The sequence below is a fragment of the Galeopterus variegatus genome, unplaced genomic scaffold (genome assembly GCF_000696425.1).
Source record: "Galeopterus variegatus unplaced genomic scaffold, G_variegatus-3.0.2 Scaffold1744, whole genome shotgun sequence".
Taxonomy (NCBI): Eukaryota; Metazoa; Chordata; class Mammalia; order Dermoptera; family Cynocephalidae; genus Galeopterus; species Galeopterus variegatus.
The window spans coordinates 83,935-105,507 of NW_007727855.1; the positions used below are offsets into that span (position 1 = coordinate 83,935).

The 21,573-nt window shown below is 38.9% G+C and overlaps 1 protein-coding gene across 1 annotated transcript in view; it reads right to left on the reverse strand.

Moving 5' to 3' along the window:
* The window catches only part of VEPH1 (ventricular zone expressed PH domain-containing 1), a 283,060-nt gene that overhangs the window by 12,798 nt on the left and 248,689 nt on the right, over positions 1-21,573 (reverse strand). The window contains exon 12 of the mRNA XM_008578689.1: positions 11,842-11,959. Within this exon, the coding sequence (XP_008576911.1) occupies positions 11,842-11,959 (118 nt within the window). The remainder of the gene's footprint in view (positions 1-11,841; positions 11,960-21,573) is intronic.

A 21,573-nucleotide genomic window follows, 5' to 3' on the forward strand; every position in this document is an offset into this window, starting at 1 on the left:
AGAACCACACACAAAGTCTTATTGGAACACACCAGAGAGGCACTTATTCTAAACTGGGGCAGAGGAAGCAGGAAAGCTTCCTGGAGTAGATGCTGTCTGAACTGAATTCTCAGGAACAAGCAGTAGTTTTGAAGATGGGGGGAAAAATCATTGGAAAGGGCCAAAGCTGAGAGAGGGGGCATGAAATAAATTCTAGGAACTGCAACTCATTCTATATTACTGGAACCTGGGTGGTAGCAGGGTGGAGAAGAAGCAGGAAGAGACAAGGAGTGAGATTCAAAGTGAGACCAAACCTAAAGAACCCTGGGCATCATGCAAAGTGGACTCTAATGCTTTGTAATGTAACATAATAAAAAATAATAATTTGTGTAGCCATACAACCCCTTTTATCTCAAGAGCACAAGAGTTCAATAATTCAAAGTCTCCATTTTGCTTTAGGATTTGTTACAATTCTTAACATTTTCAACCAAATATAATTTATTTAAATGTAGTGTGCTGAATGGCATATTTAATCCTTATTATAATAGATCAAATAGGACTGTATCAGAAACTTTCTCTGGTATAGGCCTACAGTTTATGGGATAAGGGCACTGTCTTCGGAGCCAGACCTCAGATGAAGTCTAGAATCTGTCACTTAACAGCTGACTTGTCTTGGGCAAGTTACTTAACCTCACTGTGCTTCAGTTTTCTCCTCTCTAGAGTTGTTATGCTTAACAACAGGGCCAACACAAATGTTTGTGCAGGTTGTTCACTGCACAAGGGCACTTGGCCAAGGTGGTGAGTCGGGGCTAAAATCCAGCCTGAATTTTGCATACATCCCCAAGTGGACTACACCCACCACAAATAAAGGCACATAAAAGAGCCATAATGGTTAATAATGGCCTTGCTTAACCAAGACCTGATCACAGTAAGGAACTGAAAATTGTAGATTCTATCATCATGATCGTGATCAACATGAAATGATCATATTCGTCCTTTTACTGTGATGATGAATGGGTGGTTTTTAGAAATACTAAACCCTAATGGCTTTAGGATCAGAACCACCTCCCTTCTTTTAATCAAGAATATATTGAAACCTATATGAAAGTGTTAGGTATAGTGAGAGAAATCAGAGTAAGACAGGGACTCCATTTAAGGTTCAAGGCCTGCAGGCTTTGAACTTATACCTTTAATAAAAATGCAGGTGTGGGAGGTAATTCAGAGTCCCGAAAGGAAGGTGAACTCTTCTGTTTTTGAATAACTGATCCATTTATTCACCAAGACTGCCATTTTCAAGCCAACCCAAAATGGATTGGCTGCACTGGGAGCACTCCCCACATTGTCTGTGTTTGCTCTCTTTTCTTCCTAGACTTCCCACTTGTTCTTGTGACAGGCTGTTAGGGATGACAGTGACCTCCACATAACTACTATTCACATTGCACACAACTTCCATTCAGATTCAGAAATTCCTATGCTATGTATGTTTTGACTTATGTCAATTTTGTCTTTGAGTTTAATTTGTGATATTTGAATTTTTAGACATTATTTTCTGATTGTTAAATATAAATGCCTTCAAAAGAAGACATATTCTAGAAGAAAAAATATAAACCCCAAACAGTTTTAAAATAATAACTGAAAAAAGTATGCTTTTTTCCCCTTGAAATCACTGCTTCTGGGAATTATGGTTCCTATACAGTCCTATGGGGAATTTCTCTGAATGTATTGAGAGTTTCAAATTTACTTCAATCCCCTTCCACGGTTTTACTGATTTTTTTGTGTGTGCATGCCAGTTCTAATAAAGCCAACTATAATTATAGAGGATATGCTTAAAGAGGGATAGAAACATTAAATCAGGGGGTCATAGGAGCCACATTTAGTAGACTGAGTGTCTGTGGTTTTCAAAATCACTAAGAATCATAACAAATGGAATGTTTCTTATGAATATCTAGGCAGTGCTTTCAAGTGACATGTTTATCGGTAATGAATAAATGAGAAGGCTTAACCAACGTTGATTTTGCAACATCCTACAAGGTGCTGTGGAGACCGAAATAGGACAGAAAAATAAGTTTGACAGCAGCCCATTGAGGGTACTGCCACATATGACTGAAGGCTTTCTTTCTCGGTACTTTTATACCCATCAAAATGTAGTATGCTTTCTAGGCTTCTCTGACCAATTGCTGATGTATTGCTCTAAAAAAGCCTCAGAACTATTATTTTATATGCCGTTGGAGCTATGTTTCCCAAACTGTGCTCCAAGGGCCATCTACATCAGAATCATTTGCTGGCTTGTTAGAATGCACATTCCAAGGCACCACCCAAACCTACTGAATCAAAATTTTGGGGTGGGGTGAGGGAGCCTGCATTTTTAACAAGGTCTCCAGGTGATTCTTAATAGGTCAAGAATGTCAAGGAAATGATTAGTATTCTCATGGTAGGTGACAGTAATAGGTCATATATATACAAAAGAGTAAAACTGCAAAACCAGTAGTAGGAAGAGAATTGTTATGACCTTCTATGAAATTTAAGAATAGCATGGCAGTTTAAGATCATATTCACATCCTTGGCTTTAATCAATAGAGTTACAGAAAAAATACTCAGAATCAATATTTGTGGAATTTGATTTATTTATTGTGTTATTGGTGAAATAAAAATTCTAAGGTCACTTTCCAAGAAGATAACCTGCTCATAGTTCTGAGTGGTGTATGTGGTCACCTTTGTACCTTTATGAGAAGCTCATCAAAGAAGATTGACCCAGACGTGCTGAGTAATGACTAATAGGGACGAATGAGAAAAGATCAGGAGGGTGAAAACGAATGGAGATAATTGTCTAATCATAGGTTTTATACACATATCCCATGTTGGTCCTGCTTAGTCTCATTAATAAGATCTCATGGATGCCTATTACTGGCAACATCTGGCCATAGGACCTTAGATAGATGTAAATGGTGAGCACTTTTTCATATTGCCTGGACATTATAGAGCTTGCTCAGGGTTGGGAAAAATAGATCTGCATTCTTGTGTCAGGTCTGTGATAAGGAGGGCGAACTTGTTTGGGTTGTGCAGATTGAGCACATTCTAACCATTGTCCCACCTGCCTGTACATTCTTGGTATTCTGTCAGCACCACGCTCTCCAAGTGAGCAAACTGGCCATCCCTATATGGGATCTGAACCCGGGGCCTTGGTGTTATCAGCACTGCACTCTCCCAAGTGAGCCACAGGCTGGCCCTCGATTCTTGGTATTCTGGAACATTTTAAGGTGTTACCTACAATGCTTTCATAAAATTTTTTAACATGAGTTCCATTTGTCATGGTCGAGCACTTGGCCTCAAACCTTTTGGTAATGAGTAGAAGTTTACAATGTTTGCATTGGAAGCTTTAGCTATAATATGTATACCATCATATGCAGTGTGTTAAATACACACACACACACACACACACCCCTAAGTATATACCCATATGTATACATATACACACATATGTATGTTTTTAATACAAACCCTCACTGTATATATAAACACCTCACATATTCTGTTAAGCAAAATGATCTGTTTATCATAGTACTTTTGAAAAGAACTTATTTAAGAAGAGACTGTTTATGTGAAGAATATATTTAGCACAAAAGATACACTGCAAATGTTATCATATGAATATCTATCTTTTTTCTACTAAAATAAATCACTGTGAATTCATTAATTTTTTTGTCACCACTTGGTCGAGAAAAAATTTCGAGAGAAAATTTTCTGAGATGATGAAAACTTTGGTCATTCATTTATTTGGTAAATATTTATTAAGCATCTTTTGTGAGCTAGGGGCTGAAGGAGGAGAGCCCGCTTCATAGAACTTATTGTTTACTGGAGGAGATGGACATTTATCAAATGGTCACACATAAAAAAGAAAGTCAGTACCTGTAACCAATGTTATGGAGGATAAGTTTGAGGTGCTTTGAGGACCATAGTATAGTCAGGGAGGTTACAGAAGCCTTCCCTGAAGCAGTGGATCTGAGTTGTAATAAGAAAGCTAAGATCTACATTAATTAGGTTAAGGAGGGAGAAAGGGAATTTGGGATAAAAGCACATACAAAAGACCTGGTGACAGGAAGAAGCATGGTGAGTATGAGAAACTCAAAGAGGGTTCTTTGGGCAGAGCAGAGAGAGAGGGAGAGCGGAGGGAGTGTTAGACAAGAGAAAGCTGGAGAGGCTGGGAGAGACCATTCCACGTGAGACCATAAAAAGCATGTTATGGAGTCTGGTCTTTCAGCTAAGAGATATGGGAGGCTATGTGAGATTTCATGCAAGGGGTGGCACCATCAAATTCTTGCTTTGAAGAGATCATTCTGACTGCAGTGTAGGAGGCAGACTGGAAGGGTCCAGAGTAGTTCAGTGAGGAGTCTATTGCCGTTATTTTAGGTAAGAGGTGACACTAGCTTACACTAGGTCTATGGGGAGAGGTAGACAGATTTGAGAGAAATTGGGAAAGTAAAATCCTCAATGTTGGGGCAATAGATTGGATAGGAGTGATGGAGAGGGCAGTGGGTCTCTGGTTAGTGCAACAGACTGAGTGATGTTGTGTTTACTGAGCTAGGGGATGGTGGACGAAGACCAAGTATTTTTTTGGAGGGGGGGCAAAGGAGAGACAATCATGAGATTTAAATGGACTGAGTTTGAGGTGCCTTAGAAGCAGCCTAGCAGGTGGTGGGAGATATAAATGTAGAGTTCAGAGGAGAGGTCTGGACGGCATATTTGGAAGTTGTCTCATAGAAGTGGTTACTGCAACTGTAGAACCAGTGAAGACTGGTTGTAGGGAGAGTGTACAGTGAAGAGAAGACAGCTACCCCAACAATGGGCCCAGAAGGGGGGCTGAGAAGGAGTGTCTAGAGAGTAGGAGGGAAATCAGAGAAGTGTTGTGTTACAGAAACGAAAGGAAGAGAATGTTTTAAGGAGGAGAAATTGGACCCCAGGATTGAATGCTGCTAAGAGGCAAGTAACATGAGGACTAAAACACTTCCAGTGCATGGGTGACTTGCAGGTTGCTAATGACCACAGAGGGAGATAATGGCGTTAGAACCTGCATTAGAGAGAGGTGAGTACTGAGGAGGAGGCAAGTAAGAGGAGAGAGACAGACAATTCTCTGGGCTTTAAAGAAGTGAGAGATAAGACGGTAGATGGAGTGAAAGGAGAGGTTAAGCCACTTGTGTGTGATTAAAGCCAATGGAAGGATTCTGTTGGGAGGGAGAAAAAGAATAGAGAAGAGAAGAAGGATAATCTGTACTGTTAAGTTTTGAGAAGGTGGGAAGGATGAAATCCAAGGCAAAATATGACCACTCTATTGAGATATTTGATGACTTCATTCTCTGTGGCTGCTAAAAAGCACCAACATGTCTTTTAAATAGGTGAGTTTGTGGCTGAAAAACAAAATTTATTCCTAGTGTATTTCTGTAGGTAAATAAAAAATTAGAATTACTCTGAAAGGTGATGACTAGAGCTCTTTTAAAACATATTAAGTGCTTTATTTTAAAACTACATAGAAATTCTTTAAATTGATGTTATCTTAATCCCGTATGATGATGAGACTGATTTACTCAGGCCAGTCTGCCTTTCTAAAGTTTCCCCTCATCCATGCATTGGCTTAACTCAGCTTGTTTTCCGTGTGGAAAAAGACACTTTTCTATGCATGAGAGTTTGTGGATAATCACAGAGAGACTAAAGCTTTGCTGCAAGTATAAGGCCTATTAGACACTTTTACTCTATATCAAGACAAGACTGCTGACCCAATATGGAAAAGCAGACACAGTAGGAAGTGAGGCTGAGTGAAAAATGGAACTTAATGCCTGAGGAGTGTTAGGTTAATGATCTTAACTTGTTTCCCGTCAAGGCTCACAAGTTATTGGCAAGTTTACGATGGGCTCTGTGTATATGTGCGTATTGAAACATTTTAGTATATTAAAATTGTTACTCCATAATATGTTGAAACCTTGTACACAGCAACATTTTCTTCTTATAAAAGCTTATTTTCCAAAAGATGCTATTTCAAGGTTTCATTCAGTTAGTTTTTTCTTTTTTAATTTTGAGAAAGTGTTATATTTTTTAAGTTAGATTTAAAAATTGCATTTCTTCCACAACTGTCTTATCACTTACATGATTCATGAATTAACCATATATTTGCCAAATGGTTATTAATCACTACTGTATGCAAGGCACTGGGTAGGGCCTACAATGATGAATAACCAATGGTTCTTCCTCCTTTAGTTTACTGTCTAGTGAGGAGGCTGATGGCAACATGCAGTATACAGTATAGAGGTGTGTGCAGAGGACGGAAAGGACAGAGAGGAGGGGAATTTATTCTGCTTGGGGGTGGGGTGTGTGTGTGTGTGTGTGTGTGTGTGTGAGAGAGAGAGAGAGAGAGAAAGAACGAATGTGTATGGGGAGGTTTAACAGAGAGAGGAATGTCCATGCCACAGAGGCATAGAACAGGAAGAAAGAAGGTGGGGAAAGGGGGAAAAGAGTTTAGGACAATAAATTATCAGAGTTGGTGAGTGTGTATTTGTTTTGTCAGTAAATAATTGAAAATATCTTTGAAGAACAAATGGAGGTTGAATTTTATGTAATTAATATGTATTCAGTAGTCACTAACAGTACATAAATGTGAAAAGGGGAAGTTACTCTACAACAAGCATTGCACTGACGTTGGTCCTCTAACAACGTTCAGCATAGACAGTGCTCTAACATATGTGGTAGGAGAGAAGGTATCATAAGACACACTCAGCCACTGCACAGGTCCAAATTGTTTTTTTTTCTTGTCATCTTTAAAGTTCTATGAAAGTCAACACTGAAATTAAACAGAAAAGTTTCATATTAATGGACTCAACAGGCTATTTGTAGCCTTACAGGTTGGATCCTCTCAGAGGTCAATTAGTCCATTTTCACATTGGCACCTGGAGTGGAAAGACATCTGGTCCATACGAAGGGTGTCTGTCAAAGAAGAGCTACACTGCTGTCCCTAGTCATTTCTACCATCTGAAGAAAATCTCCTTACGGAGGAGGCCATTTCTATACTGATACCCCATACGAAGGGTGTCTGTCAAAGAAGAGCTACACTGCTGTCACTAGTCATTTCTACCATCTGAAGAAAATCTCCTTACGGAGGAGGCCATTTCTATACTGATACCATTTTGAAGCTGTCTCTTTATGCCCACACGATATATGGACAGTATGCTCTTATAACACAAATATTTGAAATCAGCTTCTAAAGAGGAATCATGATAGAAGGTTGTCTGAAAAAAAATTCTTCCATTTTCTTTGAGAACTCAAGGAGACCTCCTAGTGACAACCACATTCAAATTCTAAATATCTAGTGACTAAGAGAGTAATCACACTGGGAACCACTCAGATTTATAGAGGAGGATGCAAGTGCCAAAACTCTAAGTTGTTTTATGTAGGGTGTAAGAACAAAGACATTCCATGTGTCTCCAGAAAAAAAAAGTGAAAGTCACGACCTAGTTCTTCCTCATACTTTTAAAAAATGTGACTGAATGGAAAGCCAGCTGTGTTCCAGGACGCTGCAGCTGACTAACTCTTACTGTTAGGACGCACTGTGCAGTTCTAAGACACAACGGCAGCTGATAAGGGGCTCAGCCTGATTTTCCAGAAATAATTTCTGTTCTGTTCAATGTACTTGCTCAATCTCTGTTCTCTCATTCATGTGGAGTAGTGAGATCTGCAATAAACACCACCAGGCAAGTCTCTGAGGATTATTAAGTTAGTTTGGTGATTTTCTAATCTTCTACTCTGTACTTTTATAAAGTGATTATTGAAAACTGAATCAGAAATTGGAGAGATTGGAAATAGCTTCTACTATAATCATTTCCTGCATGTAATAATTTCCCACACATTATCATACCAAAGTCCCTGCTCTTCTTTAAGTAGAATAAGTCATCAAGAAGATAGATCACTTCTAAAAAATTAGACTTGCCTCTTAGTCTTTACAATATATTATGAAACTATGGAATAATTGTTCTTGGAATTTCCAAGATTCTATGTCCTTAACTTGGATTTGCCCTAAAGGTTGAAATTTCAGGTTCTGGAAACAGCCTGTCTGAATTAAAATCCTAGTTCCACCACTGTCTTGCTGTGTGACCTGGGGAAAATTACTTAATCTCTCTGTTTCAGTTTTCTCATCTATAAAATAGAGTCATCTCTTCTCATCTATAAAATAATGGTGAGAAAATGAGAAAAAATACATGTAAAGCTTAGCATTATAATGATTAGAATGATAAATGCTAGCAATTATAATCATTTCAGGGCCTCTACATCATTCTAGCACTTAGTTTCCTCTGACTTTATCAGGACTTAATTAAATAAAAAATATTTTATTGCTCACCAGATATTAAACTCCTATGAATTTCTGTGTGTTGATGGCGAACTGGATGGGAAGATGGCGATGAGACTTTTACCTCAAGAGGGTGTATTAGTCCATTTTCTGTTGCTTATAGCAAAATAACTGAAACTGGGTAATTTGTAAAGAAACAAAATTTATTTCTCACAGTTTCAGAGACTGGGAAGGCCACGGTCTGGAGAATACATCTGGTGAGGGCCTTCTTCTGGGTGGCAACTCAGGGTATTACATAGCGAGAAATGACCTGAGCAAGAGAGAACTAACCTTCTCACTTGCCCTCCTTATAAAACCATCAGAACCACGTCCACTACCCCATGAATGTATCAACCTATTCATGAGAACACTGTCCTCATGATCCAATCACTTCTTAAAGTCTTCACCTTTCAAATACCATAATTGGATTTCCCACCCTCTTAGCATTGTTATAATTGGGGATAAGCTTCAAGAGTTTTGGGATGACAATCCGCAGCAGAGAGGAATGACCATGTAAGTCAGCGGATGTGCTGTCAGTTTCTGAAGAAGTCCCATGGCTTAGTCTACACACTGTTAAGAAGTGTTGTATATTTCTGGATATCTTTCCTGATGTGTAATTGGAATTTTCTAATTGCCTTATGTTTTGTTCCTCATTTACAGAGATGCTGGCCAACATTTTTAAAAAATGGTGGAACGTTGAATATCTGAAAACAGTTATTGTATCATTTGTCAGTCCTTTTTGAAAATATAAAAATTCCAGTTTCTTCAGACTTTTGTCCTACTCTTCGATCCTACTTCTTTAGACCCCTCCTCCCTGAGCCTGATAGGGCATCTGGCTCCTGTGGGGTTGTTGATGAAAGCCAGAACATTGCACAGTACATAGTTGGGCACAGTACAGTCAAGCACTAAGACAGTCAGGGAAGTGGATCCTTTGCTTTACCTGTGGGAACTTCTCTCAAGTAGCAAACAGCACTAAACTCCATTTACCAGATTAAAAATGCATGGGGTATGGTATAGCAATGTCTTTGATATTCTTAACACAATCAGTCTGGAAACATCATATTTTAATATTTAAGGCATATTTAACTTTACCATTTCTAAGTATTTATTTATTCATTCATTCCTTCACTCACTCAACGGATATTTATTGCATGCTAAAAACACACAAGAAAGTATGCTAGATTTTCTCACATATGCCTTCTGGCCCTAACTGGATTATGAATCCCTTTCAGAGCAGAGATATAGTAGCTTATATTTCTATCCTGACCCTCAGCCTGTAGAAGACACTTAACCGATACATCAGATGTGCATTGCATAAATGAAAAAAGGGATGCAAGTACTATGCTAGCTGTGCATGACCAATAACAAAGTATTTATTCCTATGTCTGGATCCTCTTTAAACTTAGAATTTAAGCAGACCATGAATGCAAATACCATCTCCATGAATAATACATCTGGCAGCAGTGTTATGTAAGACCTTTCACTTAGATTAAATATATAATTTATATGCTTATGTAAAAACAAGAAGATGAAATCAACAACCTATGTAAACTTTTTCAGGGAGCCAAAGGCTTTTGGTGAAAATAACAGTTTAAAATAGGATTTCTGTCAGACTCAAATCCCTTTTCATGGAGCAAAAGGAAATGAGCAAAGAAATTCAAACCCACTGAAGTTTTCAAGGCCAAACATTTTGATTCAATATGTTCTGCTATAAAATATTTGGCCTTGTTTGAATTTTTACTGCTCTATGTTCTCAGATTATATTTAACTGTGAGAAACACAAATAGGAAAGTGTGAATGTGCAGAATGTTCTTGTCAAGTGAATGGCAGTGAACTTGAAAAAATGTACTTTAAAGGAACACTTTCTGTTTTTAACTTTCAGCCCCTTTTCTGAGGCTTCCCTAGGCCAGATATGATTAAATATTTATTGAACTAAGGACTCAGCTAACTCAGAGTAAAAACTCTTAAGGGCCTCTCAGTGCCATCGAAGATAAGTACCTCATTTTACCATGCTCTCAAATAAAGTTTATTTTATGCTCTTTTTCACATGTGAATAAGGTCTAGTTAGAAAGTTTTATAACAGAGACATTTAATTCCCAATTCCTTATTTGCTTGAATTAACTTTTTAAAAATTGGGGTGTTTGTGCTGGCATCGGCTCAATCCAGACTCTGTAATCAGCCAACAATCTGTGCCTCACAAAGGCTGGCATCCTAAACTGCCAGCTTCTTCTATCCACACCTTTTCCGTGGGGTAATACATTTTAATTGGTACCTTTCTGTGAGCCCCTTGCATCTCCATCTGGCCAAATAAACATACTTTTTTGATTCAGCCTCATCATCTGGGCAGTAAACAAGAGGATAGACTTGCCACAATGGGTAATCTTTAAGATGCACAAAACCCAAAACGTAAAGCACCGAGTACAGGTGGTATAATCAGTGGCTCTCTAGAGGATGGCTCATCTACAAAGGGGCTTTTTGTTCAGTGGTGTGTTAACACTGCTCCCTTGGTCTAAACTGCAGTTCCTGAGCAGTGTCAGCGTTGAGAACTCTCTCCTCTCAGAGGGCAAATAGGTGATGAAATATTTTGTTTCCAAGGACAGCATAACTTTATGGACATAGATTTAATATCAAGCTATTTCCACTGGCCAGACTAGGCCAAATGTAACCAGGAGACAGAATGGCAGAATGGTTAAGAGCATGGTCTCTGTAGTCAGATTGGTTCAAATCCTGCCGCTGTTTATTTATTACCTGTGTTACTTTAGGCAGTTACCAAACCTCTGTGTGCCTCAGTTTCCCCTTCAGTAAAACAGAAATAATATCAATACTTACCTCAAAAGATTATCACGAGGGCTGATTAAGTACAATAAGGTATCTGACATGTTTATCATAGGGCTTGGCTCATATTTTCTAATAATTACTATTTTAGGGCAGGTTGGTAGACCAAATTCCTTGGGCCGCAGAAAGGCGAAGAGTGAATAAATAGCCATGAGGTTATTCCTAAAATAATTCCTTACTCTTTACATGTTTCACTTTTTACACAGTTACAACAGTATAAGTAATAACTATGAGATACTATGATCTGTGTGCTCATTCACACATTTAGTGTGGTCTCATTTCTTTGAGGCTCTGGAACACACCTTGACAGAATGCTTGTTTTTCTCTAATCCTCAGGGTCATTTGGGTGAAATGAAGAATCCTTTCAAGGCAAAAGGGCCAAGGCTACTTTCTTGATAACCACATACAGGTAAGGGATAGTTCCTCTTGCTCATTTCTGGTTCTGTGTTTCTGTTCTTTCTAACATCTTCCCTTCTCACGACCACTTTGATGAGATGTTTTCCTCAGCATGAAGCAGAGGAGATCAGGCACAACTCTGTGCATCAATACAAGTTAGGATGCTTACGCAAGAGGAAGGCCAACTAGAACAGTGTGGGGCTCATAGAGCCCTTTAAATCCAAAGGGCACAAATGGTTCTTAGCAGCAAATGGGGTGTCTCTCACCAGTTGCTTTTTCAGGGTTGTTGCACATGAAGCATTGCCATGCTCCTGCTGTTTCGCTGAAGCCAAACACGTCAAAGAACCTCACTTCTTCCAGATGGAGCTGTACTTGGTCCAGATCCTGTATCAGGAACACAAAGCACAAAGAACATAAGCTGATCTGCCTGCTACTTAGCATTCTGAGACTAGAAAACTGGGTTGTAGCATCAGGACAGCCGATGCTCAATTCTAGTGCTAAGGACTAAGAGGGAGCTTTGGAAAAAACTTCTCTCGGCCAGCCTTGGAAAAGAGAGGTCAGCTCAAACTCTTCCATGGGAATATTCTCAAATGCAGAGCAAGTGAACCTGGGCCCCAGGGCTGGGTGTCAAGGTTAGGGGGAAGGTGTCAGAGACTGAAGGGGCCCAGAATTTTCTTGCATCTAGCAGCAGCTCCAGAGTTTCTGAAAAGGAGGGATATCTAAGAGGCAGTGTGGTTGAAGGAAATGCTGCTGGGGGATTTGTCTCTTATTTACATTTTATATAAACGAAGAACCAATTATCCATATCAAAAATTATTATATTTATTAGGTTGGCTTTGCAGGGGACTGATGGAAAATATGAGGGCAGGCTTAATCCCTCAGCCCTTGGCTCCAACACTTAGTCTTATGTCTTATCTGAAAAGTGTATGCAAATTTTGTATTCTGTTCCATGACATAGCTGTATGGGTTTAAATAGAAAATAATGTCTTAAGTTATTTATCAGTAAATTAGTTAATTTTTTTCCATCCAAATGGTTGAGAAGAATTGATACACCACGAAGACTGCCTATGGATTGTATGCCCTGTGGCCCCCTGCCAATGTGCTCTTGTTTAAGAGGCAGAGGAGAGAGGTTCCATTAGCGTATAACTGGATGGAAATCTATTAGCCGAACCAAATTAAATAGCTTTACTGTCTTCCTGAGGCTTTCCTATTATGTAAATAACTCGTATCCTTTGTTATAGGGTGGCCAGAACTGTACTCTTAAAAGGTTGCTCTTCTGAAAAGGGATTTAATGTCCTTGCTAGCCTTGCATGTGTCCAGACGGCTCACGTGTTTGTCCTCTGTTGTTGCTGTGATTTTATTTTCTTCTCTTTGGCTGACACTCTTATCTTCTATACTTATAGTAACAGTTTCTTAAGCATTCCCAAGAACTGAGTCATGTAGGTGCTATTTGCACTGCTTATAATGAATCTAGAGAATGATCAAGTGCCTACTCAGATCCTACCCAAAAGCTCTGGTTCGACATTTCTTGCAGAGGTGAGAAGTATGCTAGACTATAAGCTCCTTGAGAGCAGAAACATATCTACTTTGTTCACAATTGTATCCCCAGGGTTTAGTCCAGCATTAGGAATGAATTAAAATCATTTGTTTGCAGGCCCAGTAAAAGCCTGTTTTCCAGTGAACTATATGAAAGATATTATGAAAATTTAAAGGTAATTTTTTTTTTATTTTTGAGAACATTTACACTGGCTGGACACAATGAGGACAGGGATTTTGTTTAATGTGTTGGCTGGTGTAACCTCATCACCTAAAAGTGCCCGTCACATAGCAAGTATTAAATAAATATTTGTAGAATAATGAAGGCATAAACTGGGACTAGAAGATAAATTTTTTCAGCATCCCTTATTAAAAGTCTTATGGCTCGTGCTTTAGAATTGGACATTTTTGAGCCTGAACATGCTGAATACGGTATTTTGGGTTGCTAACATTAATACCATATTGTAGGCATTCCAATAGGCACTGTATATATAGGAATGTTGTTTTAACAAAAGTGATTTCGAATGTGTTCAATGGAAAACAAGGAAAGTTTTTTTTTTTTTTTTTTTTTTTTAAAAGGCATATTCCCCGAAATAAAGAGTGAAAAAGCACCTGGGAAATCTGTAGTTTTCAAAGGATGAAATCCATATTAAAATTTATGGGGAAAAAGCAGATGTTCATAAATATCAGTTTCAAAACTGCTAAGTCTCTGAAGTCTGTAGTTGGCCATTGGCATGCAGATCGTTTCTCTGTTTCCCACACAATTAAGGATCAATTTTTTATTCAGCACAAACACTACTAGCAAGAAAATACTTAAAATAACATGTAGAGGTTCCTTTATTTTTCCTGTTTTGAGACCAGATATGTCCCAGGTTGTTGCCTATAATCCACATTTGTCTTGGCAAAAAGTTACTTTAAAAGTTTAAGACAGATGGTAAGCTACATCCCAGTGTTCGAGTTCTGATGCCAAAAGCAGGCTTACCTCTTCAGAGGATTTAGGTGTTACACAAAGGGAACTGAGTGAAGAAGATAGACGATAGTTCTGTGAACTACTGAAGTTGGCAATCACAGCCAACTTTGAATTGAAAGACAAATGAAACACATGTAGTTTCAAATATTTGTGGAAAATCAAAGCAAAATAAATCAAAACAAGCAAACACAAACCAAAAACCAGTGATATTTAAATTTTTGGAATTTTAACCTCATAAATGTGCTTGAGGTCATTATTTCTCTCTCCCACTTTTCTTTACTCTTCTGGGTCCTGTAGCTTCCCCAAGAATTGTTATGTGACTTGTATTTTTACTTTTTTTAAGGCAAGAGAGCTAAAATTAATTCATTTAGAGAATTACAAAATTAAGGCAACTAGACTCCAGAAGAGTGATAAAAAAATTCATACCTAACTCTAAGTCACTCCCTGAGTATTTCAATTCTACTGGGGTTGTGGTACACAGACCATAGGGTGATCTACCAATAATTTTTACCTCCTGATGGTCATCTGTTCATGTAATCCCCTCCCCTTGAGTGTGGGAGGGACTTCTGACTTCCTTCGAGCAAAGAATAATAGCAAAGGTGATGTGAAGTCACTCCCATGATAATTACACACACACACACACACACACACACACACACACACACACACACATACACATACACAACCCTACATATATACATAAGACCTGTCTTGCTAGCAGATGCATCGTGATTCTCTCTTGCTGGCCTTGAAGAGACAAGTTGCAGTATTACGAACTGCAGGTGGCCTCTAGAATCTAAAGGCAGCCTTTAGCCAGTAGCCAATAACAGATCAGGGCCTTCAGTCCTTCTACTGCACAGAAATGATTTCTTCCGAAAGCCTGAGTAAGTTTGGAAGCAGACCCTTCTCATTTTGAATTTCCAAATGAGAACACAGCCCAGCCAACATCTTGACTGCAGCCTCATAAGGGCCTAAGCAAAGGACCCGGCTAAGTTATAAATGGAGTCCTGACCATCTGAACCTGTGAGATCATAAATATGTGTTGCTTTAAATTTCTAGGTTTGTGGTAATTTGTTATGCAGCATTGAAAACTAATACCAAGATAGTGCCATGAAGAGAAAGGGAAAGTGACACCCTATTGACCAATTCTCAATGAAAATAATTATTCTATTTAAAGGAATCACATTCTCCCAAGTACACTCCAAATCAGACTTCAATAAAACTTGAAAAATATTGAAGTTCAAGTTATTTTGGTTGACTTAAAAAATGATATGTAGGGGCCGGCCCGGTGGCACACTGGATAGTGCGCCGCTTGGGAAGCGCGGCAGCGCTCCCGGTTATTTTGGTTGACCTAAAAAATGATATGTAGGGGCCGGCCCGGTGGCACACTGGATAGTGCGCCGCTTGGGAAGCGCGGCAGCGCTCCCGGTTATTTTGGTTGACCTAAAAAATGATATGTAGGGGCCGGCCCGGTGGCACACTGGATAGTGCGCCGCTTGGGAAGCGCGGCAGCGCTCCCGGTTATTTTGGTTGACCTAAAAAATGATATGTAGGGGCCGGCCCGGTGGCACACTGGATAGTGCGCCGCTTGGGAAGCGCGGCAGCGCTCCCGGTTATTTTGGTTGACCTAAAAAATGATATGTAGGGGCCGGCCCGGTGGCACACTGGATAGTGCGCCGCTTGGGAAGCGCGGCAGCGCTCCCGCCCGAGGGTTCGGATCCCACATACGGACTGGTTCCCGCTCGGTGGCTGAGCGAGGCGCGGGAAGCAACACCGAGGGTTGCGATCCCGGTGCCGGTCGCCGGTCCGGTACGGGCGCGACACTGAGGGTTGCGATCCGTTGCCGGACACGGAAAAAGACAAAAAGACAAAAAAAAAAAAAAAAGATATGTAATTATAATAAGCATGCACTAAGAATGATTTTCCTGACAAGAATCATTTAATTCAAAAAGATTGAAAGCCACTGGAGAGAAAATGATATTTTTAAGCAGTTGTTTAAGTGAGTATTTCTCCAACGTAGAAAAAAATCATTAATGAGAATAGAAATTTGGAAAACTATATAAAATATTTCTTGTAAAGCTGCTTAAGGGAAAGATAAGACAGACAGCATGAAAATATGAGAAGATACTTACAACATTATTTTGCTGACAAATAACAGCATGAGTCAACACAATGGACTCTGAAGAAGTGCATAGTGGCCTCTGGATCTTATAATGTGGTCTATGTACTCTAAGAGGGTACTATGAAGCAATTTTCCAGAAATCAGTGAAAGCATACATCTGGAAGAACTCTGGGTTCTGGCACATTTAAATTCTGTCCTAAAGCCATTTGTGCACAGATACAAAACATAGGATTGCCTCATGTGTTCTGTGTGCCTGTGGCTAATAGGATCAACTCCAGGCACCTATTTCAAGTATGTTTTAAGAAATGTAAACAATGTTTTTTAAAAATCCCAAATATTTTTACATACTAATGAGTATGTTATTTCTAGTGCACATAATCTATACTAAATCCAGGGTGTGAAATAAACTTATTTAGGGAATATAATTAACAATTCATCTTTATATTGTATTACATTATACAGGAATAATGTCTTGTAAGAAACACTGGATGTTAAATGAATAAACTAGCAGAAGAGACTTTAAAGAATATCCACACTTTAATTTAATTTTTTTATTTATTTGAACTTCTGAAAAATACTGCTGTTGAATTCAATTCATAACACTTATTATTTGTAGCACCTGGTATCAAGAACCATGGACAGAGAGATGAAGGAGACATAGTTCTGCATTCCAAAGGAGTGAGAAGGTAATTGCCTGGCCCCACAGTACAACAGAGAAAAACTGGAATACACGTGTGTGTGTGTGTGTGTGTGTGTGTGTGTGGTGTGATTGTTACTAAGCTTCCTCTAGTGTGACTCTTTTGGCCCACAACTGGATTAAAGATCCTTAGCATGAGGACTGACTTCTATATTATTTGGTAGCTTCTGAAAATACTTAGTATAGCACTTTGCCCATAGTAAATGTTCAATGAATTATAAATTTTTACTAATTGAGGCACATAGATCTTATCTCTAATTTAAATCAGCAGTAGCATTTAGGTTTTCAATTTTCATGTCTATTCAACTAGGACCATTAAGTCTTTTCAAAACACATTTATTTATTTATATATATATATATTTGTCCTTTTTTGTGACCAGTAAGGGGATCGCAACCCTTGGCTTGGTGTCGCCTGCACCGTGCTCAGCCAGTGAGCTCACCAGCCATCCCTATATAGGATCTGAACCCGTGGCGGAAGCACTGCTGTGCTCCCAGCGCCATGCTCTCCCAAGTGAGCCATGGGGTTGGCCCAAAACACATTTATTTTTGAAAAATATACCTGCATCTCTATGGGTATTATAGGAATTCATTTTATTTAATTTTATGTAACAAGTTTTTAGAACAAAATGATAATAATTGAAGAAGGATGTTTGTCTGAACCCATCAATATAGCATATTGACAGCTTGTTCTCAAGACCCTCAGCTTTTCCAGATCATCAACTCTCCATCAGTAATGGCATCAGAAATCTCTAGGAAACTTGTTACAAACATCAGATACAGGTCTTATCCCTGAAAGCCTAGCCTGATAAGTCTGTGGTCAGGCCTGGGCATATGCATTTTTAAACAAGCTCCCCAAGTTATTCTGGTGTACACTGATTAGAAAATTAATCCTGTACCTTTGGGAGCAGATGTGAGGAGGGCTTATCTGTGTCCATTAATTGGTATTTGAGGAATTTGTCAGTCTCTATGTGCATATGCTCATACATTTCCACAATAGTTTGGCTTCAAATGACAAAATATATGGTCTGGTCCTAATAACAAAGTTTCCATCCTTGAAAGTTTGAGCTATTATTCCAAATTGTGCAATATGGAAGGAAGAGAGGAGATGTGAACATTGAACTCGTTGGGCCTACTTTGGAACTTGGCAGAAGGCTGGGGTATGTGGGGAGGAGGGTGGGCAACAGGTGGGAGATAGCCTCTGAGAAGAGGCAGCAAGGGTGCTGGCATGGCAGAACTCACAGTGTGTGTCAGTGTTCCACATGGATGTCACACACGTGCTACATCCCTCTGGCTCTCAGTTTTCTATACCAAATTAGCAAGGGAACTCCAGGTCATATATGACTATATGAAGACAGTGTGGCAAACTTCTCACTCTCTCTGTAGATCACTGAATAGACTTAGCTCTCTTTCTATCCTTTGAGTCCCTGTGTGCAGGGAAGTACTGAATTCCTTCTTGGCAATTTGTGTCAATCCTGACTATGGGTCTGGCTCCAAGTGCCTGGAGGAAAGAGAGAAGTTCTAAAGAACACTTTCATTTAAGAACTAGCAAATAGGATAGAGTATTTGATTTGATTTAAAAAGTCAGATTTTCATACTCATCTAAGGATTATGACAAAATAATCTTACTACAGAATGTTAGCAGTTAACATGACAAGAGTTGAAATAAAGCAGTTTATGGAAGAGTTAATAGAAGCATATGGGTTGAGTAGAAAATAAAGATGGCAAATTGGGTGAAGCTATGTAATAAGCTTTATGAATGTCTGATAAATAACAGTTACTTTCTTTACAAATCCAATTTATTTTAAAGTGCAGCCCATTAAAACCCTCAAGATATTTTTATCTGAGTGGAAGCAAGAGCAAAAGACTGCAAATGTTCAAAATGTCCAGAAAAGTTTAACAATTTTACAGTGGTGTCTGCAGTAAACTGTAATCACCAGAACTTTTGGCAATTAAAGCCAGCATTTACATGTTCTCCTTATATTGGAAAGCAAAGACTGGCAGTGATTTTGTTTTTCTAGTTGATGATTGACACCTACATTTGACAAATATGTATTGAGCTTCTACTGTGTGGACTAGACTGCAAAGGGTGCTGGTGTAGAAAGAGCTCATTGGAGGGGCTTTCTTTTCCTTCCTTCGGGAATAAGGTAATATAAAAACCATACTCCTCAGGCATGTAGTTATTTTATTGGAAGTAAGGTCCTTCTCTTGTCATCTTTTTTCCCTTTATCCCTGATATCGCTCTCATTCCCAGACTAATCCTCCCACCTCCCCTTTCTATACTCCCTTTTTGGGTTTGATATATGTCTTGGAACAGATAGGTATTCTTGAAAACTATGTAGCAATGTTTAGTATTTTTTTCATTTTTACAAATGATGCTATGCTGTGGACTTCATTCTGTCTCTTGTTTGTTTCATTCAAGAGCCCTAGGTGGTATTGCATGTGTATTTCGCTTGTTGCCTCTACTGCTGCCCAGTCATTCCACAGAGTGCATCCATCACCCACCATATTTCATCCAACCATTCCCTCAGTGATGGGCACCAAGGCAGCCTCCACCTGTGCACTTACATGAACCATGTAGCAATAAATAACCTCATACATGTCCCCTTGTGGATGTGAGCAAGAATTTTTCTGGGCTAATCACTCAGGAATGGAATTGATGGGCCATAGGGCATGTATTAGTGTAAAACTGTAGGGAAAATATTTTTGTTTCTGTAGTTAGGGCTTTCTGAGCAAATTTTACTGAAACTTGGGACCTAGGCTAAAAGAAGAAGCTTTAGAAGTGAATTTATGGCTGATTAGAAAGTGAGGGACCCTCTAGAGAGATTTACTTTCCCAGAGCTATGTGTTTACATTTCAAGGTGGGGATGAGACCCAGGATCCTGGACATCCCTGGGTCATCAAGCTGGAGACATTAGTTTTACTTTCCCCCGGAAAGATTTATTTACATTCCAAAGGGTAAAAGTAAGAACCCAGACTCCTTCCCAAGGAGCAAAGATTTTTCTCCTCTCTTTTCAGGAGGTGGCAGGCAGAGGGGATGGAGGCAGCTGTCCTTACAGTACAGAACCTAGTATGTGTAGGATGACATCTCTTCCCATCTTGTTGCCCCAGGGCTAACGACTGAGGTGAAAGGGAACCAGTGAAGTTATTTGCTATAAGTTATTTGCTATACGTAAATAATAATAATAATCTGCCCTACTCCAGAACCTTGTTTGCATGAGACATTAAAAATTTAACGTTATGCATATCCTGAACTTCACTAGGTTCTGCCAAATTGCTTTCCAGAATGGCTGTCCAGTTTACATTCTTATCAGCAGAGCATGAATATTTCTTTTTTCCACATCACAGCGGGAGGCCTTTCTAGGCTCTGAATTTTCTGGAAGAATTACCAGCCAAGATCTTTTCTCATGTCTGAAATAGGCCATGATTTTGTTGACCATCAGCATACAGGTCTGATTGCATCAGGGGTATGTAACAGTCTCCAGTGACTTCTTAAGTGACTGCTTTTAAACCATGAGAAAAATCAACCACACTTCCGTAGAAAGCATTGTATTTTTCTCCTTTTACTATTTCTCCTATTATTGCCTTTCACTAGTGAGAAGCATTCTAGGTTCTGGGAATCAGACCACCATTTTTAGGTTCAATTATTTTAATACACTAATGCATGTCAACATTTGGGAAGGATCTAGTTTCATTTTAAGAACTATCATATGGTTGACATGTTTACTACTTAGAGTAGTTACAGAGAGGATAAATTGACTCTACTATGGACTTGGGGAGAAGGCATTACTTCTCATGATGTTGGGATTTTAAATGTCTCCATTTAATCATTCAACAGAGAAACCAGAGATAAGCACTGATGAAGAAATATCGATTGAGGCAGATGTAGTAAGTTGAACTACCCCTCAACAGAGAAATGGATAAAACTGTGGTCTATTTACACAATGGAAAATTTTAGATACTAAAATGAATGAACTAGCTCTACATGTATTAACAGATATATTTTAAAAACACAGCATTAAGTGAAGAAAGCACATTGCAAAAGATATATGCAGTATGATAACATTTAAGTAAAATTTTAAAATAATAGTACAAAAATATTCATGGAAATCATATACACGAACCTCAGTAGAGTATTTTCCACAGTTTCTTTCTTTTCATAAAGGGAGATATTTGAAGTAAATATGAAAGTAATGTAAACATCTCATCTATCTTGTTGTGGGTATAGGTATCATATTTCTGTACTTTTCTGAGTTTATGAGCTATTTCATACTCTAATAAAAAGTAAAAGTGAGGGCAGAGAACATAATTCAGTGAAGCAAAAAGACTGTCAAGGGTTAGAATCTGTGAGGAAGAAAGGGTCTGCCTCTGGGTGGGGGGCTTTCTTGGTTCTCCTCAAATCTCTGGTACAGGAGTCTCCTTATTTTGCCTGTATGAGGGTGGCCTTGGTAGCAAAAATCATTAAGGGACCATCTTTCTCCTGAATTTTGCACTTATTCTTGTCAGAGGGCTCCATGTTAAATTTTCTTTTAACCTAACTCTTTAAACTTGTAGACAAAGAAACAGACATGAAATACAAAGTGTTTGAAATATGTTCTATTTTGTTTTAGAAAACAAAACTTAAAGCATGCTGACACCAAGTTCTATCTTAGGGAAGTTTTATAGAGTGGGTTAAA